Source organism: Aspergillus pseudotamarii (genome assembly GCF_009193445.1).
Source record: "Aspergillus pseudotamarii strain CBS 117625 unplaced genomic scaffold BDV38scaffold_66, whole genome shotgun sequence".
In the NCBI taxonomy this organism is placed as follows: Eukaryota; Fungi; Ascomycota; class Eurotiomycetes; order Eurotiales; family Aspergillaceae; genus Aspergillus; species Aspergillus pseudotamarii.
The window spans coordinates 127564-154254 of NW_022475080.1; the positions used below are offsets into that span (position 1 = coordinate 127564).

Below are 26691 nucleotides of genomic sequence, written 5' to 3' on the forward strand. Positions count from 1 at the left end.
GGCTGGGGGTGGGAGGATAAGGACAAGGTTGGTTTTTTTTTTTTCTTTTTTTGTACTTTTTTTTTGTCATTTTTGTCATTTTTTCTTTTCTTTTCTTTTCTTTTTCCAGAGATACCCAAGCCTCCGCAAAGCGGAGCATTATTACTAGTAGTTAATAGACTCTTGAGGATTGTGCATCTGTCCCCGTTGTAAATGGGCTATAGAGCAAGAGAGCTTGTCATCCTAACGATCTGAGAACCAGCACAGTTGTAGGGTGTATTCCTGGGATCAATGATTGAGTTGAAGGTGAGAGATGTCGAGAATTAGGTCAAAGGGTCAGCAAGGAGTATGATATTGCAGTTGAAGATCTGTCGACAGACACACGTGTCGCAGAACACATGTTATCTCTCTCTGCTCGAGCTATAAAGTTCATGATAGCAATGCATGGGGATAATCATGGCCTTACCATTCCTCCAGGTGTAGTAAAGACCCAGGTCCTTCTTGTTGTTGCACAGTGGCGTCGTTCAGTTGAAGAAAGCCAGAATCTTCACGTGCAGGTTGAGAGTTTCTTTTTTGCTGGGTCCAAAGATGCAGACCGAGCAATGCTCATCGGTCTTCGTAACTTATAATCCGTGACCTTGATTTCCATGACCTGAGTCTTTGCCAGCTGTTGATTCTGACCGTGTAGTATCCGGTACTATTCTGAACAATGTTCTATACAATGGACTGAAAGGAAAGCTAAGACTGGAGCTAATCTCCTAGCTGGGAGACATCAGCAGTCTAGAGATATTACAGTCTCGACTAGGGAAGATATTGAAGAACACTAGCTGTCGTTTTGATGAGAGAGCGCAATCCTTTAGGCTCTACTGAACGTCTGCAACTATCAGCTAAGTATATCCTGACAAGTTTAAGGTCTCGAGATTTAGTTATGTACGGTCTCAAGAGAGAAGTGAAGCTCGATTGATAACACTTCCAATAAGGTTCTCCTAGCAAGGCTCTGGAGATGTTCAAAGCTAAGGACATAGAGAAGAATATCAATCATACACTTAATGTATTCCCCAGTCAACGTAGGAATCTGTCTTTGGAAGGATACGAGCATGTTATTGAAAGAATTCCGCGTTCCGCTTCTCTAATACCAAACAACTTCTCCAAATCCAGACTTCATAGTGCTGTTTGCTACTCTTCGATATTCTGCTGGATACTGAGAACCCACTGCGCTTCTGATCGGTATAAAGTTTCGTCCAATATAACCTCCTAGCGGTTGTATCCATGATGTTCTCATTATGAAGCTACCTCAATGATAGTGCGTGTTATCACTGCGAATGTGAGAGTCCACGTGCAATTAAAAACCCTAGGTCATGAGCAAAACTCCAAAAATACCATTGAAAATCTTGAACCGGTTATACAGCGTGCAAAACCTAAGGATTGTATATTCACTACTCTAGTCATGGACGGTTCACACGAACATGTTTCTGATCTAAGTGGCGAGTCAACAACCACAGATTCAATTAGTTCCGGGGGAATAGATATCAGAGCAACCAGTCAGTTAGGACTGACTGGAAAACCGTTGAGACTGGATCCTATCTGGTATGATTTTACTGGTAGATGGAAGAAGCATGGCCACAGAAACACAGGGGATGTGGCTCTGGTAGTTCTGGATCAATCTGTTACCCATTATAAAGATCCCCATAGTATAGCGCTAGTGGTTTTCTTGTAATCCTTGAGCTCTATTGGAGTCGTTACCAAACAACTAATGTTTATGCTATCATCAGAGAAACATAAATAGCATTTATTTTCCGGAGGACTATTTTTTTTTGGCACATTCTAGGCATAGCTGACGCATTCTTCTATCAATATTGTTTTCTTCTAGAAAAGAAAAGAAAAGAAAAAGTCTATCCTACATGGATCGACCTTTCTCACGCAGAGCGAGACACGTGTAATCTACAGTACTTAGGGTATCAATTCATATTAATACAGCGTGGTGTGTAGATAAGGCACATACTTCGTCGTCATCAACTAATGCTTTGGTGATTCCTTACGGTCTAACTTCCTCACCACCAACTTCCCTAACGAGTTTCTCAGTTCTAAATAAGATAGTCATGGGCTCTATTCAATCTCCTCCGCTAGCTGTAGGGCTTCCAAATGACCTTATTTTCACACACCTCACACATGTTGCTAGAACTGCCAATAGAGTCATCATCCATGATCGGCTTCAAATTTTGTACAGTGCCTTCGTTTGAACCTCGCTACAATGCCAGCTATGGCTGCTTCTCATATCTCAGAGAACGTGAAAAAACATCCTTAGTGTCATGAGAGACCTGATTGAGAATTAAAAAAGAAAGCCGTTCGCGTCAGAGAAAAATGGTATAGGATTGGAATATAGAGATACTGAATCCGTTGAATTGTGCATCGAGAGAATACATCCTTAAGGAAATGAGGAGAATATGCCATGTAACATTAATCGCGCGTGTAGTATCTTGAGGAAGGCTTTTATCGTTGCAACAACGGTGCTCCCCGTGTGGTAGATCTGCGAGAATGTCTATAGTGAACTGAATCAGGACAGAAAGTCTCGAGGAACTCAGTCGATGCCTGAATAGTATTATCCATGCCTGCAGCTGGGAAAAAGTCTTCTAGTACAGCATTTGGAGGGCTTATAATCCTCCTGGCCATGACCAGTGTGTCAAGATCTATACTCTCTATTGAATACAACAACGGTTTGAGGCCGGGGATTAGATGGTATGGCATTTGAGGTATCTCCCGTTTGTTGTCGTTTCCTTTCTCTATCCGAGGATAGTAATTCTTCTAGTGCAGCATCGTTTAGATTCCCAGTACTGAAGCCTACATACCTATAATTAGGTAAGCCTACCCTAACTAAACAACATCGCAATCTCATCCTCATACAACCCGAGAGTCTGCATCCTAGCAACACTACCTTTAATGGTCCGGACAAATGGCTTCTCCTCCGCTGCAACAATGACCCGCTCCGTAGAAAGTCCCACACAGTCATGAACCTGGGCGTTAACCTTCTCAATATATGGCCGTAGACTAGAGACCAACTCCTGCTGGCTTTCCCCCTCCTCTGTTGAGAACAGCTCAACAATAAGTACAGGAGCAGGACGGCCATGGCCACCGATCAAAGCAGATCTGACACGTGGATGTGTCTCAATTTCCGGTTCTAAGGGTGAGGCGTGCAGTCCGTCCGCATGAGAGAGTTAGACGTAATCATCAGTGCGGCCGATGATCCTCCAGAGACCCTTGTGAACCGGATGTTCTGCCCAGAGATCCTTGGTTTCAAAGCGGTCGAGGCCTGGATATAACTTGAAGATCTGTTGTGGCGAGTCCCCAGGGAGACGAGTGAAGACTAGTTCGTAGAGGTTATTAAGGCGGTTTTCGAATACCGCTCCCGCGTAGTCATGGAAGGAGATGTAACCCCATGCGTCGCGGTGATTGTGAATCTGGGTGAAGTAGCCACCAGCTTCTGTGCTGCCGATGCAGGGGACTATATAGACGGACGTGGGAAGCTAGCTGGTCCCCTGTCTTTTCGAGAGGGGAACGCCTGCGTAATGGACATATTTTAGTTGGCGGAGAGCCTCCAGACCAGATGGAGTTTGACAGAGCTCGTCGATTAGTGCCAGTGGTAGGAGGACGCCTTCGACGTGGCTGTATCGGATGGTTTTCATGACTACTTCTGCTGATGGCGGTACCGGGGGACCCACGACTGTGATGGTGTGCAAGAAGGTCGGTATGGCGAGTGTCATTACAGTCCCTACGAACTGGGTAACTTGCTTAGTTACAGCAACTATAGAGTCATTTGTGGTGGTGAGGACTTACATGCAGTGATGGTACTGGCGTATACCACCTTCGGCAGGCGTACTGGTGGATATACCCCAACTCAACATCCGGCAGTGACGCGGCAATATCGGGACCAGCCATCATGCTATGAGTATAGGTAACGGGCTTCGGATAACCTAGACAAGCAGTCAGCAGACAATCCAACGAAGAAATATCCAGATATGATGCATGTACGGACGTGTCGTGCCGGATGTGTGAAATACAAGCCAGGGGTCGTCCTTTCCTTCGTCCCAAGTTTTATCGTAATTATATGGTACAGCTTCATCTTCCCGCAAAAACTCGTCTAACTCTGGAACCCCGACAGCCTGAACATGTGGTGCCTCACGCAATATTGCATCAACTTGGCTTGCCATTGATGACGGTCGCAGATACACAGTACATTACTTCTTCTCGAGAATCCGTAGCTACGCCTCAGCGGTTACCAAAGGAGACGGAAGAACCATCTATCACGGCTCAGTTGTCAGCGATCGATGTTCCTCTTCCCCCAAAATCTCAAGTTACCTACCACTTTCTAGATCTTAGCAGCCGCAACAGCGAGAACAGGATACCGAAAGTCCTTAGGTCCCGTATAAGCGAAACATTGAAACGGCTCCGATGTTCCTGGCAGGTGTTCACTCAGCCACCGAGCGGCATGGTTCGCTGCGTTATTCAGCCTCTGGAAGCTGACATCCTTAAATCCGCGCGACAAGTCTTCATTGTCAATAGGCACAGACACCCACGTACTTCCTGGTCCATCTCGTGCCCGTGTCTCAACCACAGAGGCGAGGATTCTTTTGCCATGCTCGATGCCGGGCAGCGGTAGTGCGATAGTTTGTGTCATGTTGTTCACAGACCTCGAGGTGTGAGATGCAGAGTGCGTGACTGAGTGAGTGAGGGGTTTCCCTCACCTTCGAACCCCTGCTTATATACTAGTGTTTTGTCTTTCGGCCTCATAGCGTAGGACTAACCAAGAAGTCCCGAACAGTCCAACCTTTACAACAAAGGAATAGAAGTCATGGTTTGGCGTGATGACCCCACTTCTGCTTGTGAAGCTGATGACAAGAGAATTGAGAGAAATGCATCATCCAAGCTACTGCGCCGAGGTTCTCTGATATCATACTAGACTTCAGGGAACAGTGGGATTGACATCAGTGGCTGCACTAATATCCCTTCAAGGGAGTAGCAAGGTACCTAATTTCATAGATTCTTAGCTTTACGTGCTAAAAGGATCTAATATTCCTAACTAAGACTTAGTGCTTATCTCAATGCATGAACTCGGCCATTCCACCACCGGGGAACCCCATAGGGCAACACCAAAACGGTTAGTGTAATGGGCCAATATATAGTCACATGACCACGCGTCACGCTCCGATATGGATATCCTCGCGATCATCAGTGCGAACTGATAATCCCACCGATCAGTCAATAACATCCACTCCACATTTTCTCTCCACCTAATCATTCGATATAATCTCCGTTCCTCCCACAAACAACAACCCATAACCTCAGTTTCCTCCAAACGAACCAAAAGATAAAAGAAAAAGAAAAGAAAATGTCACTCCAAACACCCCGCGTCCTCCCCGCCCATCTCCACGCCTTCCACCCCTCCAACGCCAACCCCCACGTCACAAACACCGTCCGTCTACTGGGCACAGTAACAGCTCTCCGCGGCGATACGGCGACCATCACATGCGGAGATAACGGAGACGTGGCGCTGATCCTGAAGCCCGATTCGCATCTGCAGATGGGGAAGTTGGTCGAGATTGTTGGGAAGGTGACTGATGTTGAGGGGCAGGTGAGTTTTCGACATTCCGAGACTATATCTTCTAGATCCTACGGACTATAGCAGACGAGGCATTGTTTTATGCTGACCGATGGGTGTGAACAGGGTCTTGGTGTGAGGGTGTTGGGTAGTTTTGATTGGGGGAATCCCTCTGATTGCGGTATGTTGTTCCCTTCCTTTCTTGTTGGCCTTCGCTTCTTTGGCTTTGTTGTTAGGAGCTTAGTGCTGGGGGGCAAGGAATTATGTGGGGAGCTTCGGCTGATGGTGGTTCTTTGACAGATTATAAGATATATGAGAATGTTGTGAATGCGACACATCGGTTTAAGTCGCTTTTTTATGAGGCGGCTGAGTGATTGATTGTTTTTGTCTTTTTTCTCTTGTTTTTTGATACCAGGGTGCATATGTTTGGGATTTTTCTCTAGACATAGGGGTGACATATAAGCATGCTGGCGATGCAGTAAATTAGTGGCATTAAGAAAACGTCGAATATTGATTATGCTATTATGCTTTTGCATTATGGCGATTTTCGTTCGGCCTCGTATAGTGCAGCTAAGACAATTATCCATTAGGGATGTGTAAGGTCCGTTAGACTAATACTTAGTCGGTGGATTCTGGCTACATCTACTTCAGGAACAGACAAGATTGCTTCTTTCTTCGATTTATTTTGTATTTGTTATTTTTGTTATCGTAAGTCAAGACGAGTCAACTCGTCCTCGGTTTTCGAGTAAATATAGTAATAGTAAAGTCGGCGGCACACTCGGCAGTGCCTGATGCAGGCTAATCATGACTTGAACATGAAAATGGAGACTAAAAGACAGGACAATCCCAAGACCAACGGTGTACTCTCGGTACAGGATCCAATCCACCAACGCCGTCGCTTGAAAAACATATCAAAAAGAACAAAACAAATGCAAAAGAAAGTCTCGGATGCTCATCATAATAAAAGTTAAAGGGTAAAAAGAAATTAATGGTCAAAGGAACTCATGAAGCATTAGGCGTATTGTTTTGTGCTTGTTCTTTGTAGCTCGATACCTCGGCCGACTTAGCCTTGACACTCAGGGCCATAACGTCGGTATCGAGGGCATCAGAGCTGAAAAATCCAGAATCGAGGATGTTAGAATCAAGGTTGAAGATATCAAAGTGGTTTTCTTTATGAAGGTCTGAGTTGGATAAGAGCGTGTTTATGAGATTACCAGAATCATCATCTCCGTTGTTCTGCTCTTCCTCAGATCCATTGGGCGAGACATAGTCGGACGGCAACCAATCTGGCCAGTTGCCACTACTGGATGGACATTTTGTTGGGTTAAAGCCGAACAAGGAGTCAGCGTTGGTGGCAGAAGCATCGGAGAAGATGTCCACAATCACTTTATCCATTCCGTCGAATGCATCCGCACTGAATGCATCATCGGGAAGAGATGGCAATTCAGGCATGTGAAGGCGCGACTGCTTGGGGGTTTTACCCTGGCGTGGTGTTGATCCGGGGCTATTTTGGATGCGCTGAAGCCGTTGCGCGGTAAGTTTCGTGGGGGTTGTGTTGATGTCCTTGCGTACTTTAGACGACGAAGGTGATTGACCCGGCAACGAAAGCGATTTTTCACCCAACACGCCGGTGCGAGGATTGCGCCGCCTTGGTGTAGGGCTGGTAGGCAAGTCTAGCTCAAAGCTCGGGCTCTCAAAGAGACAGTCTAGGTCAGAAGTGCCATTCTCTTTGTCCTGAGGTTGCTTGGCAGACTCGTGAGAAGCCACGCGAGGGCTACGGCGTGGGCTGTTCAAAACCGACTCGCCTAGAGCTTTCAAAGGGCCGCCCTCAGCCTGCGAATTAGGAAACAGAACTCTCCGTACAGATTTGGGAGTAAGACTATTCTCACCCGCCGTGGCAGAATTGCGACTTTCGAGATTCCTAGCAGGACTAGACTGGATAGCTCGCCTGAGGGCCTCGATCGCGTTGTCCTCTTGCCAACGACTTCCCGCAGTGTCGGATGACTTCCGAGGCTCCAAGCTGGTTGCGCGCCGCCGCTTGGACTGGGGTTCCTGTGAATCATCTTCATTCTCGTTTTCGTTGCTGTTGCTATCACGAGGGGTTATGCCGTCTTCTGCTGCGGGCGACGAGGCATCGGATGCGACGGGCGAGGAACCATCCACTTTGGTCAACTCGGCTCTGCTCCGGCTCCTAGTTGCAGCACCATTGGTTGAAAGGGGGCCACCTCCCCTGCGGTTCCTAGGGGGACGCTTCCTCTTGCCGTTTGAAGACTTGTTCCATTTGTTCTCTGGTCGCATGGACTTAAACTTGTGAAGCCAAAGGCCGCATGCTTTTTTCATGTCAGTATCAAGAGCGCAAATCAGTTAGCATATCTTTATCACTTACGGTTGCAAAGAAGGACTTGAGCAAAGTCATTGTCGATATCAGCGAGACTCTTCTTGTAGATCTTGAATTTGGTAACTTTGTCTTGATCATTCCGCTCCAGAGACTGCCAAAACAACATGCCCGAATCCTTCTTCATTTCATCTGCCTCTTGCTCGTTCCCAACTATCTCCTTGGACCAGGCCCTACGCCATGTGGGGGTTTCAATCGCGCCACAGTTCTCACAGTAAGGGGGAACCTGCCCATCGCGAATGCATTTATCTAGGCGTGCCTGAACCTGTCTCAACCTCCTCGCACCCGCCCCGCTGCGGACCTTACCGTCCTCTGCAACCCGTTGCGGAGCAGGGGTCTCTGCAGCGGTGAAATCACTCATTGGGCCAGCTGCCCAAGCGGAATTCTGGCTTTGAGGTTGTGACGGCATGACGGGGTCACTTGCGGGGATTGCGCTTATCAGCTGCTCTATTTCGCTCTGGGACATAGGAGCAGGGGCCAGAGGCTTGGGAGCCTGCCTAAAGCTTGCGCGCGAAGACGGCCTCGAGCCCGCAGCGCTAGCCGGTGCACGGGGAGGTACGGGTGCTGATTCCTTCGCAGGTTGTCCTTGGGAATCATCGCCGACAACGGCATTCTCATTTCGGGGCTCCTGGTTCAGGCGAGCACCAACAGGTGAACTGGCCTGCACTGCTGGGTGGTCTCTTCGCTTCTCACTGCTAGTGTCGTTCGTCACAGGCCTTGTGTAATCTTCTAATGGTGTGCCGATGTCTTCATCTAAAAGCTCTTCCATGCCACCACTCATGAATCCAGAATCGGGATCAGTGACCATAGGTGGGAGAACTGGGCTGGAACGGGCTGGGAAGCTGCAGTCCAATACGGGAGGCGAGGATGGCATGCTGAATGAAGGCTCGAAAAGACCTTGGTAACGCGACTCTTCTGGGGAGTGCGCATTAAATTCAATGGGAGTTTGGTCATCGCTCGCGTTATACGGGGACTCGTAGTGGTTGCTCTGAACGGACGATTCACGCAGGAGGCTCGGCATGGCACGTGCCCGACGAGGGAGGTCATTCGTATTAGAGATAGGGGTGGGTGGCCGAACAGGTTCTTCATGGGAGTTCTGAGCAGCAGCAATAGCAGGATTGATTGGCGTGGGGCGGTGAATACGAACAGAAGCAGCTGTGCTCGCTGCTACCCGCAGTGAGCTTGGCTGCCTCTCGATATTGAAGTCTGACTTCCCAGGCCATTCCGCGCGATACAGCTTAGCTCGTTTCCGAGGTTGGGACTCTCCGGATTCCTCGCAGCTACCGTAACCCGACTGCATGGATCCCCTGCGGCTGGCATACCGAGACTGAATAGCAAAGTCTGAATCACGCATAGAAGCGCTAGAGGACGGACGGATGATATCACTCTGTGCGCGCTCCAAACGGGGTTGTTGTGATTGTTGCTGTGCCGGTTGAGAAAGTTGGTCCTGCTGATAATGTGATCGTTGGCCCCCAGGGGTGGATACTCTGCTTCCAGCTGCCAAGGTGGACTGCGAAGGTGATACAGATCGATATGGCCCATTTGCAGAGACAGGTGGGAATTCCCTTGGCGTCGAGCCCTCGCTGAGTAATTGATGAAAACGCTCAATTCCGGCGTGGTCCATGGGCGATTCCGTCCGTTCCGGTTGCTGGGTGATAGAGGGGGTCATCAAACCCGGGTTTTGGCGCAAGAAATTGGTCCACGTTTGCGCATCGAATTCGTGGGGAATAACAGTGCTCAACTCCCGATACTTCCGCATGCTTTCCAGGTATTCGCTCTGCATGACCGTGGGAACAGGCACCAACCGCAACTTCACCTCCAGAGTCTCCTGAGCACCCTTCGAGAACAATCCCAGCACATTTTTGCAAACACGACCAGTAACCATGGTTTCGGATTGATGAGCCGGTGCATTTGGCGTGGGAGAAGCCGAAGCGAGAACCCATGATAACATTCCCTGTCCAACCAAAGGCGTCTCATATTCGGAATAATCGTAGGCATAAACGGTGTAGTCTTGTCCCAATTTCGCAACCAATTCGGGGCTACAATCAGACAAATAAAAAATGAGTATAATCTCGAAGACTGGAAATGATCAACTAACCTGGCGGAGACAATGGCTTGAATACAAGTCTTCAGCTCGATGACCCCAATTTGCGTCTTCTCGTCCAGGGCAGCAGTCTGGACATCGAGAAGATGAGGCCACCGGGCCAGGCAATTTGTCTTGCTGGCATCGTCAAATGTGTAAAGTACCTTCACTGTTGAATTGGAGCCCAATGATTAGTATCCACGGTAGAATTAGGCAGGAAATGGAAGCTCACGCCTCATAGGCCGGACGGAAATTCCGTCCTGAGATTCCATGCCACCAACTTGAGAGGAATAACCATAAGCAAGCCGAAGAATAAGTATCCGAATAAGAATATGTCAGAACGAGGTGAAGGTTCGTTGAAGAAGCGAACCCGTGGGTTGAATCGGCAGGGTAGGAATGTTGAAAACGTGTCAAAGTTTTCACAGGAGGGTGTATAGGATTGAAGCAAGGTAGCGTCCGATCTACGCCACTGGCTTATCGACTCGTGAAGCCTATCTAATCGAAGGTTGCGTCGACCGGGAGAATGCAGCGGTATGTAGAGAACTAGGATAGCGGGGGTGGAATGATCTCTGGAATGCGGACGCGGGACTGAAGAAAGGGGTGAAGGGACATGCGGTAAGAGGCCCTTAATAAGTAGAGAGGTGAGGAGATTCCAGGGATTTTCGATTCCGACTTGAAAAGTAACCGCGAGTCGTGAAGCAGGGGCGAGGAATTAGTGAGAGGTTGGAGAAGAAAAGGAAAAGACGCCTTGCATTTGAATGTCGAGAAGCTTTCTCAAGATCGCCGACATGTACCGTGTCGGACGCGACGTGTCGCAGCCAATCGCGAACTGAGAAAAAAGCTCTGTCGCAAACACGGCAAACACACGCGACACGTGATCCGCGACCCGCGCCAAGACGCCGGAAGAGTCCAAGACAGCGACAAAGCTGATAGTCCGATGGAAAGATAATCAAGACGTTCTCCCAGCAGACCACCACACCACCTTTATATACCGCCAACATGTCGACCGACCCAAAGATCCAGTACTTACCCCTCTTTTCCTTGAGATCATGTGTCATTCTATGCGTCATTTATTCAGTTCATCATGGCGTGATCTTTAATTTAACCTAGTCGATCTGATGCTAACCATACCGACAGGGACCTGCTTAACAAGCCCAAGAGTGAGCTTACGTATGTGCTTTCCATCTTCCATCTTCCATCTGACCCTTTCTCTTGGATATATCCACGCAATCTCCGGTCGCATATATATACAGCCTCTAACACCCCATCTAGTGAATACGAGGTCTCGCTCGTTGAGGAACATGAGCTCACAGCTGGTCCCCTCTCTCTTCTCCAAACCGCCACACGCACACACACTCAGGTCCTGATCGCCTGCCGTAGCAACCGTCGCCTGCTCGCTCGCGTCAAGGCGTTCGACCGCCACTGCAACATGGTATTGGAGAACGTCAAGGAAATGTGGACAGAGAAGCCCAAGGGCGGTAAGGGCAAGGGTGTCAACAAGGATCGCTTTATCAGCAAGATGTAAGTGCCATGCAATTTGTCCCCGCCTGAGGTACTTTGGTGAGGGACCTCCGTATCTTACATGTCGCTCTAGGTTCCTGCGTGGTGACTCGGTCATCCTCGTTCTGCTCAGTTGATTTCGGGAATTTATTCCCAACCACGTGACATGCGCGACATGTTTAGCTTTTCCTTATCCAGTTATTGGAGTCGACAAAGACGGTCTATTTCTTGATATCGATACCCTGTCCTACGATTTCCGAAGTCTGCGATCCATAGTCGGGGATTCAATCACACGTATATCCTAAGCTCCCTTGCCGAGTAGAAAAGGGATTCTATTTCTTCTCATGAGCTTTCTCTATGTCCGTTCTTCGTTGTTTTACTGTATCATGAAGGGACACATCTGGCGTTTTTCTGGTCCAATTAGAAAAATTAGAAAAGGAAAGAAAAGTCAGGTAGTCTGATTCGAGATTTTTCTCGAAGGTAATAGGGGCAGGTCGAGTGTTCTCGATCGGCGAAAGGGGCGTGGACTAGCTTTTTGGATGCATAAATATGGATTCTAATACAACCACTTAGCTACAATGCAATGAAAGGCCCGCACTAGAAAAAGAGACCTATTGTCGCACTTCAAATAGCTTGGCTTGGTTATAGGAGTCTTACGGGAATGGGAAAATATGAATATTAAAATCCATAGAATTTATACACTATAAGATAATAGTAACTAATTAGAAGCCTAGATAAATCCAACAATGAACACAGCATAAAACAGAACGCCTGCAATTGTCATGATGTCATCGATTAGAATTAAAGTGTTTCATGAGATGCAATATGTACCGCGAGGTTCGAGGAATCATGCTTGCTTCGGAATGGCTTCAACAAGCCCTGTGAAGAATTCGCTGAGTCCGTAAGCACCCGGGTCAGGGACTTTACCCACCCACTCGTCTTCACCACCCACGTAGACAGACCGTCCCAAGCTGGCCTTCATGCTCTTCGTCGCTTCGGTTCCCTCTTGAGCGGCCTTAGCAGCAGCATGGACATCCTTGGTGTCGCGTAGGGTAGCGCAGAAGGGAACAAGGGCGTCGATCATAGTACGGTCACCAGGCTTGGCGGGTGTGTACTTTCCAAGGGCTCCAAGCGAGTATTTTAAGGCCTCGCCCCAGATTTCAGCTGTGGCAGGAGTCGTTTTGCCCTTGTCTTGCTCCCGGAGGCCGTGCACAAGTGCGTTCAAGAAGATGGCGTAGATGGCACCGGAAGTACCATCCATGGTGTTCTCCACAATGGTAACGATGCGGTTGACGGTTTTAACCACATCGTCATCCAGGCTTGACAAGTTGTCCTCAAGGAGTGCAAGAACAGCCTCGGCACCACGTTTCAAGCCAACACCACAATCACCGTCTCCGACGATCGTATCGTAGCGAGTAACCATCGGTTCGACGTCAATGATGCGCCGGAGGCCAGCTCCCAAGACTTTTCTAATAGTAGCAGGGTCCACTGATGCATTTTGTCAGCGTGCGTCCACAGGAATGGGATACGGAAGGTGGGGCAAATCAAGCATACACTTAACGTTACTAGGCTGTTCCTCAGCCAGCTTGGTCTTCTTGAGCTCTACAGGAGCATCGGTCCGACGGTCCCAGGTGGATGTTGGGATTGGAGCGGACCAACCAACTGCCTCAGCGGGAGCATCCAAAAGCTCAAGGAAGGATTTGCCAGCGCCCAAACCATTGTCAGCGAGCTTCAACAGAGAAGCGCTGAAGCCCAACCCGTTTAGACTGGTCAGGAAAGTTCCTTGAATAACTCGTACAGGTTTGATGCTATAGTCCCGCTCAAGCTGACGATATACTTCGTCGGTGATACCAGAGAGCTCCAGGCTGCTCACACCACCCAGGTTGTTAATCAGGAGCACGAACTCATCGCCCTGTTCGCGTGTAATAAAAGCACGGTCAGGATCGTTGTGATCCAAGATTTGGAAAAGCATGGTCTTCACTAGCTCTGGCAAAGTGAATTTCATTCGATGAGATCCGGGTTCATTGTGAATACCCATTCCAACTTCGACCTCTCCAACAGGAATAGTATCCTCTGAAGTAGGTCTGCCGGGGATGTGGACGTGCTCTAGGGAGGAACCCACAGTTGCGAGCAGCGAGTTTGCCTGTTTAGCAACACGGTGGATTTCCTCGAGAGAAGCACTGGTTTTCTGTCAGCATGAGGGCCCTCATTTTTACCAGTGTACAAAATAGGCAACTTACCCCGTCTCAGCCAAGGCACTGACAATTTTCAGCACGAGGATTCCGCCACCAATACCGCGACGGCCGACTTTTCCGCCCTTCTTCTTGCCGACGCCAGCGTCGTCATTGATAGCAAAAAATTCAGTCTTGATTCCGGCGGCGCGTGCCTTCTCGGCAGCCATACCGAAGTTGAGCACATCGCCGGTGTAGTTCATGGGAATGATGAGCACACCTTGCTCATTATCAACATAGTCGAGAGCAGCTTTCCGGATTTGTACAGCAGAGGGAGAGGCGAAGATAGTGCCAGCGATTGAAGCATCTAGGAATCCCTGGCCGACAAAGCCCGCGAAAGCCGGTTCGTGGCCGGAGCCACCGCCGGAAATGATTGCGACCTTCTTCTTTTTGAGCGAATCAGGGCGGCGGAAAATGATTTTGTTCTCAGGATCAAAAGCAAGAGAAGGGTTTGTCAGAGTCAAAGAATGAAGGGCGGTGACAACCAGATGGTTCGGGTCCGAGAAAAAGTGTTTGGCTGTGTTGCGTTAGTGCATCTGTCAATGCATATTTTCTGGGGTTTTAGTTCTGTTTGTGGAGAACATCGGGGTTCGTTCCATGATGATCGTGGGTCTGATCGCGAGGGAGGTGTATAAGGCCCCAACGAGAAGAACAAGACAATAAGATGGGATAATTTTAGAAATCCTGGCTTGCAACATACCCTGTGTAGACATGATGTATGATGTGTGTAATTGCCTAATGATTTGCAGCAAACAACTGGAAGAGTATGACGTCGATACCGGATTGGACGTTCGCCTTCGGCTGTGGAGAAAAGACCGGAAGTCTTGGTGGTTATCGAGATCAGTTGAGGATTGCGACAAAAAGGATACACTCGGCCAGGAGGGTATTCGTCTGCTTATAAGCGTCTCTTCCTCGCTAAGATTCCAGCGAAGTTTGGTCGGGTTTCTGGGCGAAACTCTTCCTAATCTAAGAGCCGGGATAACTCGCTTAGGTTTGCGCCGAGATGTATCACGAGTATAGGACTGGCGCGGAAGTTACAATCGCCCTATCGTCCGTGAGAGGCGGGGAAAAAGTGGAGAAATGATCTATTATCTATCAGTCCGGAGGCTCTCTTGCGACAGAAAAAAAAAACTGGAGATCACAAGGATAGGTGGACATGTCATTTGCCAGTGATACTCACAATATATTGGACAGGTGGAGAAAACCTAATAATATCAGGATGAGGTAATCGTGAGCCTGAGAGTTATTCAAACAAGTCGAGACGAATTGAGTAGTAGTAGTAAGTATAATGAGGTGAGTGTCACCCAGAGGACAAGAGCTGGAGGATAGAGGAGTGGAAGATAATAACAATCAGGGAAGACTGAGAGTGAAGGGGAGCGTTGTACCTATACTTATACAAGGGAATGACTGTACTCAAGTAGTCAAGAAGTTGTAACCAGGTGAACCCGTTGACGGTGTTGTCAAACCTGTTTGTTCTTTTTTTAATTTTTTTTTTCAGTTCACATGGACAATGATGGATTGCAATGAGACCCATCAACCCCAGATAGGCAATGAAATAGTACTTCACGATAGTACAGCACATTCGAGCGAGGCAGCTATACCGAGGAGTACCTAATCGAGTAAGTACCTAAGTGGTCTAGCCCACTGCGAGGTATGTACGGAGCACTCCATACATCGGTACCTGCGGACTCGTAATATTACACCAATTATACATTGTTCTAAGGCCTTGTCCATAGGTAATCAACTTCCCGCCGGCCGCGAAACCCCATGGGTCGGTCTGGAACCTTGGACGACTACGGGCGACTTTTTGAACGAACGCTTCGGATTACCATCTGTGGCATTCCCGCTTCAACCCCTCGTATGGGATGGGCTTGGGGTAAGCAAAACGCTTGGATACTTCCGTTCGATGGATGCGGCTACGGCTTCCTCCGCGGATAATTTCTTTGTGGTCAAAAATTGAAATTGATAATTGCCAGTTGTTAAACTGGAGGACTTATCGAGTGGATGTCGCGAGTGTCGATCCATATCACCTTCCGGGTGCATCTACATACCATGGTTACTAGGTATCAATTTACAATACAACCTATGTATGTACATACATACTCTGTAGAGATGTCTGATGATTGTTGATGATTACTATACCTCGATTTATCAGCCCATCCTTACATAAGTATGCAGATTTCATCCTGATGCAATTGAAAAAATAAAATAAAACATAAAATGAAAATGAAAATCTTTCAGTGCTCGTGATGTACATTCTACTCATCCCTTACTCCCGCGCCGATGAGTGCGAGAAGTATCCCAACAGATTGCACTCCACGTATATCGGCATGCGTCCAGCGACCCAGTATGCATTGCGGGATGCCCGAAGATCTACAGAGGACGCAGCAGGTACACACTATTGGAATTATTCCTATTCTCTGCATGCATATGATATATTTTCTGTATAGGTGTCTATTACGAGTCCCTTTCACTATCAGATTGAAAATTCGGGCAGAGAAATTACAGGAATAGGTCAATTGAGGAATCCACAACTTCAAGATGTCCATTTCTAAGGTTTTATGCAATCTGAAAAAAAATAAAATAAATAAAAAAACAATAAAGATAAACATAAAAGGAGTGGTGTGAAACAGGAAAAACAGTAGAAAAGACAAAAATAAAAAAGGCAAAAAAAGAAAATATAGATCCGTAGCCAGAATAATTTCTAGAACGAATAGTTTCATAGTTTACTCATGAAGGGAAGCGACCAAAAGGGGAGAACGGCGCTAGAAACATCCCCAACATAAAAATCGATCATGGGACCTTAAAAAAAAGCCTAGTTTCCCCGCTGTCAGATCTAATGGAAATCCACCAGCGTGGTTGAAGGGCTCTAATCATTACTGTATTAGGAACTCCCAATGATAGGCGCGTACGTAGTCGCATACTATTCAAGCTGATCCCTAGTTCCTCGAAGTGCTCCATTAAGGATTCCTCCTGATCGCCCGTCTCTCAGGGTTGAGATTGAGACATAGGGAAGGTTGCTGTGGATAAAAAGAAAAAGCGCAGCCATCCACGTGAACCCCCAACGAGCCCAGACCGTTTTTGATTCTTCCGTTTCATTTCATTACATCCGATGATACATAACATTTTACCAATTCCGGACCATCCCTTTGATTATGCTTATTTTTGATTTATTTTTTGGTAGCTCGTTCTCTACCGAGTTTCGGTCTTCTCGGGCGAGAGTCGAAAGGAGTTGTGGTGATGCGTCGAGTACAGATTGTATGCTGTCTTTGACTTTGCTTGCTCACCGTTCAGTACGCAATTATCTCATCACTCATTCAATGATGATGACAACGATCATGGAATCTTGACAATTGTCGATCACCTCGCCACAAAACCGGTTAGTGGAACTCATTTGGATGCTAGGTCCGCAAGTAATCATGATGCTATTGATAATAGAGAGGATTATACGGAGTACTCTGTACAATGCGAGATTAAAATAATAATACTAAAAAGAAAAAAAATAAATAAAACAAAAAGTGGATTATACTACGCATGGAGAGATAACCCAGCGTACGGAGGGCTCCGTCTGCCAATGCCGAACTTTTCTCAGGGATGTTCGGATCGGCACCGCGTGGGGGCTGGACATGCCATCCCGTGACCACGGGGGAAGGTTAATAATAACTTAACAGGGAACACGATTAGATTTCCGCGGCCGCAGCTACTGCATGGCCGATGGACCGGGGAACAAAGTACCCCCCCACACAATGTCTCTGGTTGTACTAGTATATTAAAGAACGTTTGCTTCGTGTCATATGATGCTCGAGAAATTAAACACATGATAATAATGTCTTGCTGACAAAGATACGGTCGTCTCTAAATGTTCCATTATGCCACATACTGATACCGGTTTCCCTCTTCTCTCTCCATATAGTCCTTTTCAATCAGCCTGTAGAGCACTCGTAGTTAGTAATCAGACTCTCAACAATAAAGAAAAATTCCCAGAGTCACTCACTTCTCAATGTTCTTCTTGATATCCGTAGGCTCGAGCACTCCTCGGCTGCGCGTCGCTTTAATCACCTCCGCTACCAATTCGGGGTGTGTGATGGTCTTCCGACTCTTCATAATTCGCACAATAGCTGCCTGAGTCTCATAATGGCGATCAGCTGCCACCCGCTCGTGTGTCGTCTTATTCTCCTCTTTAGTCTCCTTCAGCTGGATCTGATTGATCTTGATCCGCATCTTCACGTCGGAGAATGCCTCGTTGTACGAGAACTCGTCCGTTGTGTTGACTTCTCGACCCTTCGGCTTCTTAACAAGCACTCGGTATTTGGCGCATGCGAGCGATTGAAGGGTCCGTTTTAGCTCCTGGTCAGCTATATCACGTCCGTTAGCAGCAGCCCAGAGAGTATGGGTAACCGAAGACTTGAGAAATTGGGGTACTGACATAACTTCGTCGCCTCCTGGATCTGTAGATAGCTGAGAGTCTCCTTCTCTGGCACGTCGTTAAATAACAGGAGCACGATGGCCTGGAATGAACTGACTACCAGTTCCTTATCGCCTTTGGGAAACCTTGCGCGCAGTTGGCAGTGCGCGAGTTGGTGCTTCCAATTAAGTTTGCGCCCGTTGTATTTACTGTAGTAAAACTTTTCGAACTCGCTGACAGCCGTCGCTATTTCGGGCGGTATTCGCACCTGAACATCGGGATAGGACGGCCAGGCGGCTGCAGAGAGCACACTGACATTCAAATCCACGGGTAATCGGTGCTTGCGTTCACGCTGAATAGAATTATACGCCGCCATTTCATCCCGCGCCACGTCCATGTCTTTAAACATAGATTCTAGGTTGTGCGTGAAGCTGGAACCGCATTCTAACCAATCGTCAACGTTAGCTTCCATGCATCCATGTCATTTTCTGTCGATCGAAATCAGAACGAACCTGTCTTGAGCCTCGCTAACATGCTTTTCTCTGCATCATCACTGGCACTCCGGCCCATCAATAGCCGACGAGCAAGGTCGTTCTTGTAAAATGCCTCAAATACAGCTTTGCCATGTACAAATCGGAAGAGATCCAACACTTGGTCTAACTGTCGATTAATTTCGGCATCCTCGTCGGCAAGGGGAACTTCCTCGGCTTTCCGTCCAGAAGGCAATTTCCACCCGCCTTTGAGTAATCTATCCACATATTTGGCAATCATCTCCCCAGTCTTTGGATTATCTGTGCCTCCGGATGCGCCAGACTTTCGTCCCTTGTTCATGAACGTCTCAAAGGCCTCGCGCAATGCGTGTCCCAGCTCTTCATGTCGATGGAAGGAGTTGACCCAAGTTTCGTCAAGCTGCTGTTTGAAATCTAATAGCCGGGCCACCATTTCCGCCTCTTTTTCATCGTCAAAGACAATATTGGTACCCTCTTCAACAATGTAACTGCTAAATGCCGTTTTCAATTTCGCCCCCAAATCCCTTCGTTGAAGAAGCGTATACAGCTTTTCCAAGGCAGTCTTATTGCCGGCCCGCAGCAGACCAAGAATATCATTTTGATTGAGAAGAACATCCTCTTGTTCTGCCACTAACTCCTGATCCAAAAGTTCAGACAATTTCTGTTTTGTGCTCCGATTTAAAGAGAACAATGTACACCTGTCTACCTCTTGTTCAATTAAGCGGTGGCTGTTTCCCGCGAAAGTGGCAAGATATCCTGAGGCTTCATGCTGAGCCCATAATGCGAAGAACTTCTTCGATTCGGAGACAAAGAGAGGCTCAAAACCAGTAGTATAAACATCAAGGCCATGGAAAAATTCAATAGCATTCCGAAGCAAAGATGAGTCGGCCGACATGCTGCGCCCTTCGTCACGGTCCGCTTCGATCAGGTCGCAGGCGCCCTGTAAAACTTGGGGTTGTAAGACTGGATCATTGAATATGTGTTGCCGGAACTGGATCAAGCCCATCTCACGTATAACTGGGTATTCCTTGGAGTGGAGGAGGAACGATTGGTCGAGATAGTAAAAAATCCAGCGTACTGTAACCTGCGAACTAGTCAATTACGAGAGGGCAGGCGAGCGGAAAGTGAACGGGGACATACCAGCTTTGATTGCCATGCCGTCCACGAATCTACAACAGCTCGTAGCGTATCGATGTTGTTCCCGCCCGCTGCTTTTGCTACCAGCGTATCACGCAGTTTACCGGATACATGTCCTCGGCATCGCTCTTGTAGTTGTCTGGCCAACGCTGAAGCTCGCCCTTGACGACATACATTCTCAGCCCCTTTGTATAGCTCTTCTAGCGAGATTTCGGGCTTCCCGCCATCGAAGATCGCGGTCAGCGCAGCGTCAAGCTGGCCCCATATTTTCTCGAAGTATGAATCTTGATTCAACCGAGAGCCCACCCGCAGATTCTTGACAACAAGTTTCTTGGCGCCGGTGTGAGGAGTGAAGTTGCTTTGGCGCACTGGTGCGTTAAAGGAGCGGGGCCTTGCAGCTACATTTCCGGAGTTGGTGCCCGGCCTAACTTGACCAAACAATCCACCGTCTTTCGTTTCCTGGTTTGAGAAATTGTACATGGTGTTGGATGAAGCTGGTCCCCGCGGACCTTGTGCAGGAGTTAGACCCGAGGGGGTTGGCGATAGCCGGGGACGCTTGCTCGTCGGGGAGGATAGCTGATGATGAGGAGGATGATGATGATGCTCTTTCCCTTGAGTTGTGTGGTTCCGCGAAAGGAGCTCCGAAATCGTCGCCTGTTGGTGCTGAGGTTGGTGTGATGCTTCCTCTTGATCAGAAAGCTTCCTCTTGCCGATCGATTTGCGCTTACCGCTCCTCTGCTCGGTGGCGCCTCTCGAGTTTTGCTGCATCTACCCGGTCTTGTCCGAGATGACGATATGAAGAGGAGCGCTCAGCGTTGGAAAGGCCCAGAAGATCTCTGGCCTATACAATTCATTGCAAATCCACCTAAACTTTGTCGACTTTGAATCGGGCGATGCGGCAAGTGTAGTGGAAGGGAAGATAAAAGGAGGGGGCAGCTGGCACAGAGGAGGGTTGAAGCAGAGATACTCCGCGGTAAGGTTCCGTTGACGTTTAACTCGGGGATAAGATAATACGTCCGTATGTTTGACCTGTGGGGAATATCATATCTCGCCGAACAACACTTCTACACGTCTATGTATGTACCTAGCTGGCAGCAAGGAATGGAAAATTGTTTAGGTCCAATTTTTTTTTTTTAAAAAAAAAAAGCGAAAAAAAAAAAAAAAAAAAGAGAGAGAGAGAGAGAGAGATCACTCCCTTTAAGATATGCCAAGGTTATAGGTTTAAGACAGCAGGAGGCCACAATATAGTAATCATTTCCATATACACCATTTCGTTACATCAATAAATCCAGTTACTCCCCCCAAAAGTGCCTGGACCCTTTGTCCATAGTCCTTGTTCACGAGAATAGTTTGGGTCGAGTGAGCTCTTTCACTTCGTTATCCTCAAACTGCTGAGTGTTAGCGGATTTATTAAAGAAGTAAATCATGCGTGTTAAAGTGCGTACCTCTAAGAAGTCCGTAGCAGCAACTAGTGCCATATATGATTTGGTCAGGTTGGTCAGGGCGCTATGGTGATCGGCAGCACCCCCTCCACCGATCTTGGCGAAGCGTTTGAATATGCCAACCATACTTTGCCTATTCTCAGCAAGGAACGCACGAGTCTGTTCCATCATTTGTTCGTTATGCAGGCCCCGGGAAAACGCAGCGGAAACAATTACTCGTAGGACGGAATCCAGTAAATCGTAGTACCTCCGGAGAGCATCGGGGTTATCAATATCTACTATAGTTAGACAGTTTGACTGTACCAAGGGACGACTTGCTACTGACCAATGCCAAGATCTGGGTCGGCAGCGAATAGCTGCGAACCACGTACTGCTTCGAAAAGACCGGTCTTCAAAACATGGGTTGCGCCCGCCTTCGTTTGGCAGAGTTGCTGAAGCAAAGATAACAGAGATTCGTAATAGGATAAGAGTAAAGGTGTATCTGAATTAAACCTGGTTAGCTGCAGATATGACCAGTGGACTCCATGCAAGCTTACCATTCGCTTGGGCATTTCTTAATTCAATGGGCAATGTCCTAATAGCATCGAGGAAGAGACTTAAATAATTTGATTGGGAAATTGACTCAGCCAATATAGAATCTCCCTGTTTATCGAGAGCTGCAAGGAGATTGAGGAACAATAGCGCAGACACGCGACATGTCTCCTGGCCAGCATATGCATCATCACATATCGCTTCAATTAGTGTAGTGCCAGCCATCTTGACAATCTGGTGGCTGTGCTGTTTGATACTCTCGTGTCCTGTATCGGGCTGAATGATACGGGCGATGTAGGATGAGCAAATGTTGTAGAAAGTTTCTCGGAGATTAACATTTCCTGTCGCCAGAGCGATACCTCTAACACAGATCTGGAAGAGTTGATGGAGCTTCTCATCAATGACATCCCCGCTTCTCCGGGCCGAATTTACTTTCGCTGTGCTTGATTCTAGTTTCGTAACTAAAAATTCGGCTAAGCGGGCTAGTTCGGTCGCCTCTGGGAGATCTTCTTCAACAGCGGCTTCAAGCTTGGGAAGAATCAATTGAATGGTATGCAGTATGAATGTCGATTTCCGTCCGCCTTCAATTTCGGAGCAAGTGAGCATGGTCGTGATGAGTTCCGTCCAGGATCGGAGAGCCAAAAAACGGTTGTTATTGATCTTTCTTGACTGGTTTGTCGCATGAACGAACATCTTCAAACCGTCAGCTTCTACAAGAAATTGTTCCTCGTCCTGAGGGCGTAAGTGCCCGCTGGAAAGCAATTCTTCTTTCCTGAGTTGTATCAGCTCCTCCAACTCCGCCTCGCTGTAAAGAATAAGTGAATCATCCGTCTCTTTTGCGCACGCATCCAGCATAATGCCATCTAGTAGGACCAGCATGGGGGGTTGAAGTTGACGTCCAATGTCCAGATCCGCGAAATCGAAAAGGTCAAACACCGTAGGATTCAATATGGCATCCCCCGTCTCCGAGGTCGAATTTCCAAATAATGTCGACATGATATCTGTTTGCAGCGTTGGTGAACGGAGCTTGGCAGCCGAGCGAACCTCTGTAGTAGCATAAGCATACAAATAACTTCTGTACAATAGAAATTCTGCGAGAGCACTAGCAGAATCCGAAACCCAGAATTCTTCCGTCATAATCGGGAGTCTATCCCAAGAAGTATTTGGTCCAATGATGGGTTGGCTTGCGAGCAGACTTTGCAGAAAACGGCTCGCACGCATCTCAGTAAGGGTGAAGTAGGAAGAAATTTTGGATGACCATAAATGCTTTAACACCTCCAATGCCATACGCTTCAGGTGCACCATCCATGACAGAATATTTCCATCAACTTGATCTGGGTAGCTTTGCAAGAATGTGATGATAGCGTGTAACAAAGACATTCCATTGGCGAGTAGTCCGTCAGAGATGTCGAGCATGTTTCCCACACTGCTAAACCCAAGAAGTAGATGAGCTATCGTTGGCCGGTCCGTGATCATTCTTAGGCAGCTATTCAGCAGCGCCAATAAACTTTCTCTAATAATGTAACCCGAAGATTGCGACCCATGATCAAGTTCCCGTAGTTCAGGCTGCATTTGAGATACAAGCGGGCGCGCCACGCTATCCACCTCTACTTCCGTGCTGAGGACCTCAACGATTTTATTCGAGGACCGCCACTTGGACAACCCCGGTGATGAAACCCTGTTGAGCTTTCTAGAGCTAGAGAGTTTCTCCAACAGCACCATGGATGTGATTGTGAGTTGTTGATGTGCCGTGCTGCAATAAAGACACAAAGCTGGTACAATTGACAAATTGTTGAGGACGCTATCTTCAAAAGCCGAGAGCGATGAGTTTGCTACGTTAGTTCGGCTTCCGCCAGTTTGAGACTTGATCAAGGGGCGAACAATGTTGAAATACGTCGACTGAAGGTCCATGATTAGATCCATGACCTCAAGGCTTCTGACTACAGAGAGGACCAATATAGAGTCAGGCGCCGCTTTGGAAACCTCCGCTATATCTTGGTGAGCTGTCGCGAAGATTGCCTTGATCACATCTTCGTTGAACAACCATTCAGCTACCCTTGCAAAGGGGTGTAGGCGGACGTAAGTAACCAATGACGACGTTTTAACATTGGATGGAACAGTGGGTTGGCTGAGAACAGAGACAAGACTCTCGTTGAAGGACTTCAAGCATGTCACGACAAATTCCAGGCAATTGTATGTCAGCATCCGAGATTGGCGTTCGTTAAGATCTGGTACTTTCCGTGACAAGGCATGGCCTAATATAAAGTCTATGTAAGGCTCAATACCTGGCATGCGATAGGATGAACCCAAAGATTCAGGAAATGGCAGTGAGAGGTGATAGTCGGCTGAATCAGATGTTGGAGACACAAGGGAATTGATCAAGCTGACAAAAGCATTGGCTTGGTCGAAGCTCTCGCCAAACTTCTGAAACGCTTGTTGCTCATGCCAAACAAGGGGATTCGAGACTACTGGGATCTTTCCCATTCCAGAAGCACTCATAGATCCACCTGAAATCCACTGGTCAATAGAAAGCCACATTTCATTGCCATTCATAGGTGTTCGTTCAGTCATTAGAGCTGCAAGGGTGGTGAAAACTGTTGCTCTCAAGTGCGTAGGTATCGGTCCGCTGCACAATGTCAACAATGTGCTGACAACGTTGAACGAGGGGTGATGAAGCATCCAGTCCCGTATCGCGACACTTTGTCTACATAGATGTCCCAGCAACCGGAGATAGCAGGTCAGCATGACAGGACTTTCTGGCTCACTCATATCTGCTGGTTCAGACTTCCGGGATCGTAGGATCGTTTGAGATGTCGAGGCAGGAGCCTTCTCGGTCACTTTTGTTGCATAAAGTTCTAGCTCAGCGAACATCTGGGTCCAGTTCATAGAAGTCGACCGCTTAAATTTAGCAGACATAAACTTGTCCTCTTCAGTGAGGAATCTATGAGCTGCAGTGGCATTATCTTCGCTCCCCGAAATAGAGTATAGTAATTCACAGAATGCGCTAACTCTAGGGACAGTTTGCCTTTTCGAGGCCCATTGAAGGAAGCCGTACAAATTTCCGTCAGGATCGGCCCAAAACTCCTGTGCAGCATCCGGTCGCTGCTCAAATGCAAAAGCCATTACCATGAGGAATGATTCAAGGTGCGTCCGAGCTTCCACTAAGCCTCGATGGAGACTAGAAGTTAGGCCATCTCTAAGCGCAGTGATCTGATCCAATCTTTGCGAGTCTTCTTCGGATTTCAACATCCGAACAGCATCCGGCATATTAGCGATGCATGACTCCACAAAAACCTCGAAGTTTTCCATCAGTAAGCATTTCATGTAGGTAGCGCAAGTATCAGACTCAGGCATAGCTGAGGAGCTTTCCTTCAATAGCAATGTAACCAATTCACTTCGAGCTGGATCCGCCCATTCTTCGTTATTAACTCCAGAGCAGACAGCCAGTATAAAGTCCAGCCCTCCATCATCCAGCGCTGTCATGAACATCTTTGTGCGCTCCTCTGCGTCCTTCTCGAGATCGACCCCGGGAAGTGGGGACGACGGTCCGTCAAAATCCCATCCACCATATACTGCAAGCCAGAGAGCAACTATTGCAGAATGGAAAGTTGGGAGGGCCCAGGACTGGCCATCTTTGGTCGACGTAACGGCCGTGTGCAAGCTTCGGGCCTCTTTGTATGAATTGGAACTTTCCGGAGAACCATGTTGAACGAAAGCAGCAATTATAGAAGGGATATAATGCACAAGTAGGCCATCAAACCGGTCCAGTTTCCGAAGGTTTCCAAGCAACAGTCGAAGATCCTCGGGGCTTGTGTAAGGGCCTTTGAACAGGTAGCAAAGTATAGCGCCCAATGACTCATGCTGTTGCTGCAAGCTGGCGCGCTGATACTCTATAGCCTCCATTATATCGGCGTCTTCGGCTTGACCAACAATGGATGCTTTCTGGATTTGTTCAGCAACAAGTACAAGCCATTTCTCAATATCTTCCATCGATTTCATGCATTTGCGTGCAAACAGCGACGCGTTTCGTAGAGGGCCATTCTTTATCTCGACAACGAAGGCTATCATGTCCTGCATTAGTGCCTGAGTCATTTCCCGCTCGAACTCAAAGGATTCTTGGAGGATAAGACGCAGAGATTCGAGGAGGAAGTGCCGACGCTCGTGAAACCGCATGATCGCAGCGATAAGAGGAGTTCTGTCCAGCATCTGAGCATGATCCTGTGCGCCAAGGAACAGGTGTGCTGCCTCCAATTCATCGATACCCAACGCATCGGCCAGCTGTAACGCGCCTTGTTGGAACTCCTCGTTGATGGAATATTCGAGGTCATCGACGGTGATCTTCCCTAAAGGGTTTCGAAGTAGCGTTAACATGATTCCAATATAAGAAGACATTTCCCATTGCACATATAAGATAGACACTTACCTGAAAGAACAGCCTGGCGACTGGAATTGTTTTTTGGTGGCCTGTCAAGGAGCTTCCTGAAATCATCAATGTGAGCCTCCAACTCAACACGGAGACGGTCGATGTTCACAAAGGACGACTCAGTGAGGGAAGAGAGATCTTGGTATAGGCCACGAAGGCCCGCTAGAGTATCTCTGTCCTCCATGTTCAGAGGATTTCCCTAGCTCGGCGAAAAGCGCTGTGGAAGAGGATATGAAGTATAAATTGTTTGTTGAGGGCCAAAAAAGGTCGGAGGTCGCGATCAAAATTCCGACCCGAAAAAGTAAAAGCGGCGGAGCTTCTGTTTGCGCCAAGACTAAAGCTCCTTTGAGTCTTCCAACAGCCGCACCAGAGCTTTCAGGCAATTGCCCCATAACGCCCCTGTTTCATGCGGGTTTAAGGGCTTAGCTATGCTCTTTGTTGCAGAATGGAATTCTCGAAAATC

General features: G+C 47.8%; 10 protein-coding genes across 10 annotated transcripts; 4 read left to right on the forward strand and 6 right to left on the reverse strand.

Moving 5' to 3' along the window:
- Nucleotides 1-365: 365 nt before the first annotated feature.
- BDV38DRAFT_258141 (uncharacterized protein) lies at nucleotides 366-765 on the forward strand. The gene has a single exon (XM_032055699.1). The coding sequence runs from the start codon at nucleotides 378-380 to the stop codon at nucleotides 606-608; it is 231 nt and encodes a 76-aa protein (XP_031909539.1). The 5' UTR covers nucleotides 366-377; the 3' UTR covers nucleotides 609-765.
- Nucleotides 766-833: 68 nt separating this feature from the next.
- On the forward strand, nucleotides 834-1804 carry BDV38DRAFT_258142 (uncharacterized protein). Its single transcript, XM_032055700.1, has one exon. It carries the CDS (start codon nucleotides 1277-1279, stop codon nucleotides 1694-1696), a length of 420 nt encoding a protein of 139 aa, XP_031909540.1. The 5' UTR covers nucleotides 834-1276; the 3' UTR covers nucleotides 1697-1804.
- A 1387-nt stretch (nucleotides 1805-3191) lies between these two features.
- Nucleotides 3192-4651, reverse strand: BDV38DRAFT_274310 (uncharacterized protein; the record flags this gene model as incomplete). Its single annotated transcript, XM_032057821.1, has 7 exons — nucleotides 3192-3500; nucleotides 3534-3752; nucleotides 3811-3947; nucleotides 4010-4176; nucleotides 4216-4235; nucleotides 4272-4274; nucleotides 4364-4651. 7 exons carry the CDS (start codon nucleotides 4649-4651, stop codon nucleotides 3192-3194), a joined length of 1143 nt encoding a protein of 380 aa, XP_031909541.1.
- Nucleotides 4652-5043: 392 nt separating this feature from the next.
- BDV38DRAFT_184724 (putative ssDNA binding protein Ssb3) lies at nucleotides 5044-6261 on the forward strand. The gene is made up of 3 exons (XM_032052149.1): nucleotides 5044-5605; nucleotides 5699-5753; nucleotides 5873-6261. Exons 1-3 carry the CDS (start codon nucleotides 5363-5365, stop codon nucleotides 5944-5946), a joined length of 372 nt encoding a protein of 123 aa, XP_031909542.1. The 5' UTR covers nucleotides 5044-5362; the 3' UTR covers nucleotides 5947-6261.
- BDV38DRAFT_296098 (putative GATA transcription factor (Ams2)) lies at nucleotides 6262-10322 on the reverse strand (the record flags this gene model as incomplete). Its single annotated transcript, XM_032062857.1, has 4 exons — nucleotides 6262-7902; nucleotides 7959-10006; nucleotides 10066-10219; nucleotides 10283-10322. The coding sequence occupies 4 exons, from the start codon at nucleotides 10320-10322 to the stop codon at nucleotides 6575-6577; spliced, it is 3570 nt and encodes a 1189-aa protein (XP_031909543.1). The 3' UTR covers nucleotides 6262-6574.
- An 812-nt stretch (nucleotides 10323-11134) lies between these two features.
- BDV38DRAFT_286807 (mRNA splicing protein SMD2) lies at nucleotides 11135-11687 on the forward strand (the record flags this gene model as incomplete). The annotated part of the gene is made up of 4 exons (XM_032060752.1): nucleotides 11135-11139; nucleotides 11188-11220; nucleotides 11323-11571; nucleotides 11645-11687. The coding sequence occupies 4 exons, from the start codon at nucleotides 11135-11137 to the stop codon at nucleotides 11685-11687; spliced, it is 330 nt and encodes a 109-aa protein (XP_031909544.1).
- Nucleotides 11688-12397: 710 nt separating this feature from the next.
- Nucleotides 12398-14494, reverse strand: BDV38DRAFT_286808 (putative dihydroxyacetone kinase (DakA); the record flags this gene model as incomplete). The annotated part of the gene is made up of 4 exons (XM_032060753.1): nucleotides 12398-13038; nucleotides 13105-13730; nucleotides 13791-14298; nucleotides 14482-14494. The coding sequence occupies 4 exons, from the start codon at nucleotides 14492-14494 to the stop codon at nucleotides 12398-12400; spliced, it is 1788 nt and encodes a 595-aa protein (XP_031909545.1).
- A 1291-nt stretch (nucleotides 14495-15785) lies between these two features.
- BDV38DRAFT_258192 (uncharacterized protein) lies at nucleotides 15786-16462 on the reverse strand (the record flags this gene model as incomplete). Its single annotated transcript, XM_032055701.1, has 1 exon — nucleotides 15786-16462. A coding segment is annotated over exon 1 (350 nt), but the record flags the coding sequence as incomplete, so codon positions are not given.
- Nucleotides 16463-17554: 1092 nt separating this feature from the next.
- BDV38DRAFT_258200 (cullin family protein) lies at nucleotides 17555-20984 on the reverse strand. The gene is made up of 5 exons (XM_032055702.1): nucleotides 19836-20984; nucleotides 18699-19779; nucleotides 18208-18630; nucleotides 17776-18136; nucleotides 17555-17709 (listed from the first exon to the last, which is right to left on the reverse strand). The coding sequence occupies exons 1-5, from the start codon at nucleotides 20598-20600 to the stop codon at nucleotides 17649-17651; spliced, it is 2691 nt and encodes an 896-aa protein (XP_031909547.1). The 5' UTR covers nucleotides 20601-20984; the 3' UTR covers nucleotides 17555-17648.
- Nucleotides 20985-20996: 12 nt separating this feature from the next.
- Nucleotides 20997-26484, reverse strand: BDV38DRAFT_258203 (nuclear pore complex Nup192/Nup205 family protein). Its single transcript, XM_032055703.1, has 5 exons — nucleotides 26229-26484; nucleotides 21811-26148; nucleotides 21600-21755; nucleotides 21278-21549; nucleotides 20997-21220 (listed from the first exon to the last, which is right to left on the reverse strand). The coding sequence occupies exons 1-5, from the start codon at nucleotides 26410-26412 to the stop codon at nucleotides 21170-21172; spliced, it is 5001 nt and encodes a 1666-aa protein (XP_031909548.1). The 5' UTR covers nucleotides 26413-26484; the 3' UTR covers nucleotides 20997-21169.
- Nucleotides 26485-26691: the final 207 nt, after the last annotated feature.

What these genes read in the sequence shown, in the direction of transcription:
- BDV38DRAFT_258141 (XM_032055699.1), top strand. Translation starts at nt 378, where the DNA reads ATGTTATCTCTCTCTGCTCGAGCTATAAAGTTCATGATAGCAATGCAT.
- BDV38DRAFT_258142 (XM_032055700.1), top strand. Translation starts at nt 1,277, where the DNA reads ATGATAGTGCGTGTTATCACTGCGAATGTGAGAGTCCACGTGCAATTA.
- BDV38DRAFT_184724 (XM_032052149.1), top strand. Translation starts at nt 5,363, where the DNA reads ATGTCACTCCAAACACCCCGCGTCCTCCCCGCCCATCTCCACGCCTTC. An exon ending in TGACTGATGTTGAGGGGCAG is followed by an intron (nt 5,606 to 5,698) that starts GTGAGTTTTCGA and finishes GGGTGTGAACAG; the next exon opens with GGTCTTGGTGTGAGGGTGTT. An exon ending in GGGGAATCCCTCTGATTGCG is followed by an intron (nt 5,754 to 5,872) that starts GTATGTTGTTCC and finishes GTTCTTTGACAG; the next exon opens with ATTATAAGATATATGAGAAT.
- BDV38DRAFT_258200 (XM_032055702.1), bottom strand. Translation starts at nt 20,600, where the DNA reads ATGCAGCAAAACTCGAGAGGCGCCACCGAGCAGAGGAGCGGTAAGCGC. An exon ending in CGGCATGGCAATCAAAGCTG is followed by an intron (nt 19,780 to 19,835) that starts GTATGTCCCCGT and finishes ACTAGTTCGCAG; the next exon opens with GTTACAGTACGCTGGATTTT. An exon ending in ATCAAGAAGAACATTGAGAA is followed by an intron (nt 17,710 to 17,775) that starts GTGAGTGACTCT and finishes AGTGCTCTACAG; the next exon opens with GCTGATTGAAAAGGACTATA.
- BDV38DRAFT_258203 (XM_032055703.1), bottom strand. Translation starts at nt 26,412, where the DNA reads ATGGAGGACAGAGATACTCTAGCGGGCCTTCGTGGCCTATACCAAGAT. An exon ending in TCGCCAGGCTGTTCTTTCAG is followed by an intron (nt 26,149 to 26,228) that starts GTAAGTGTCTAT and finishes GAAACCCTTTAG; the next exon opens with GGAAGATCACCGTCGATGAC. An exon ending in AAGAAATGCCCAAGCGAATG is followed by an intron (nt 21,756 to 21,810) that starts GTAAGCTTGCAT and finishes GGTTTAATTCAG; the next exon opens with ATACACCTTTACTCTTATCC.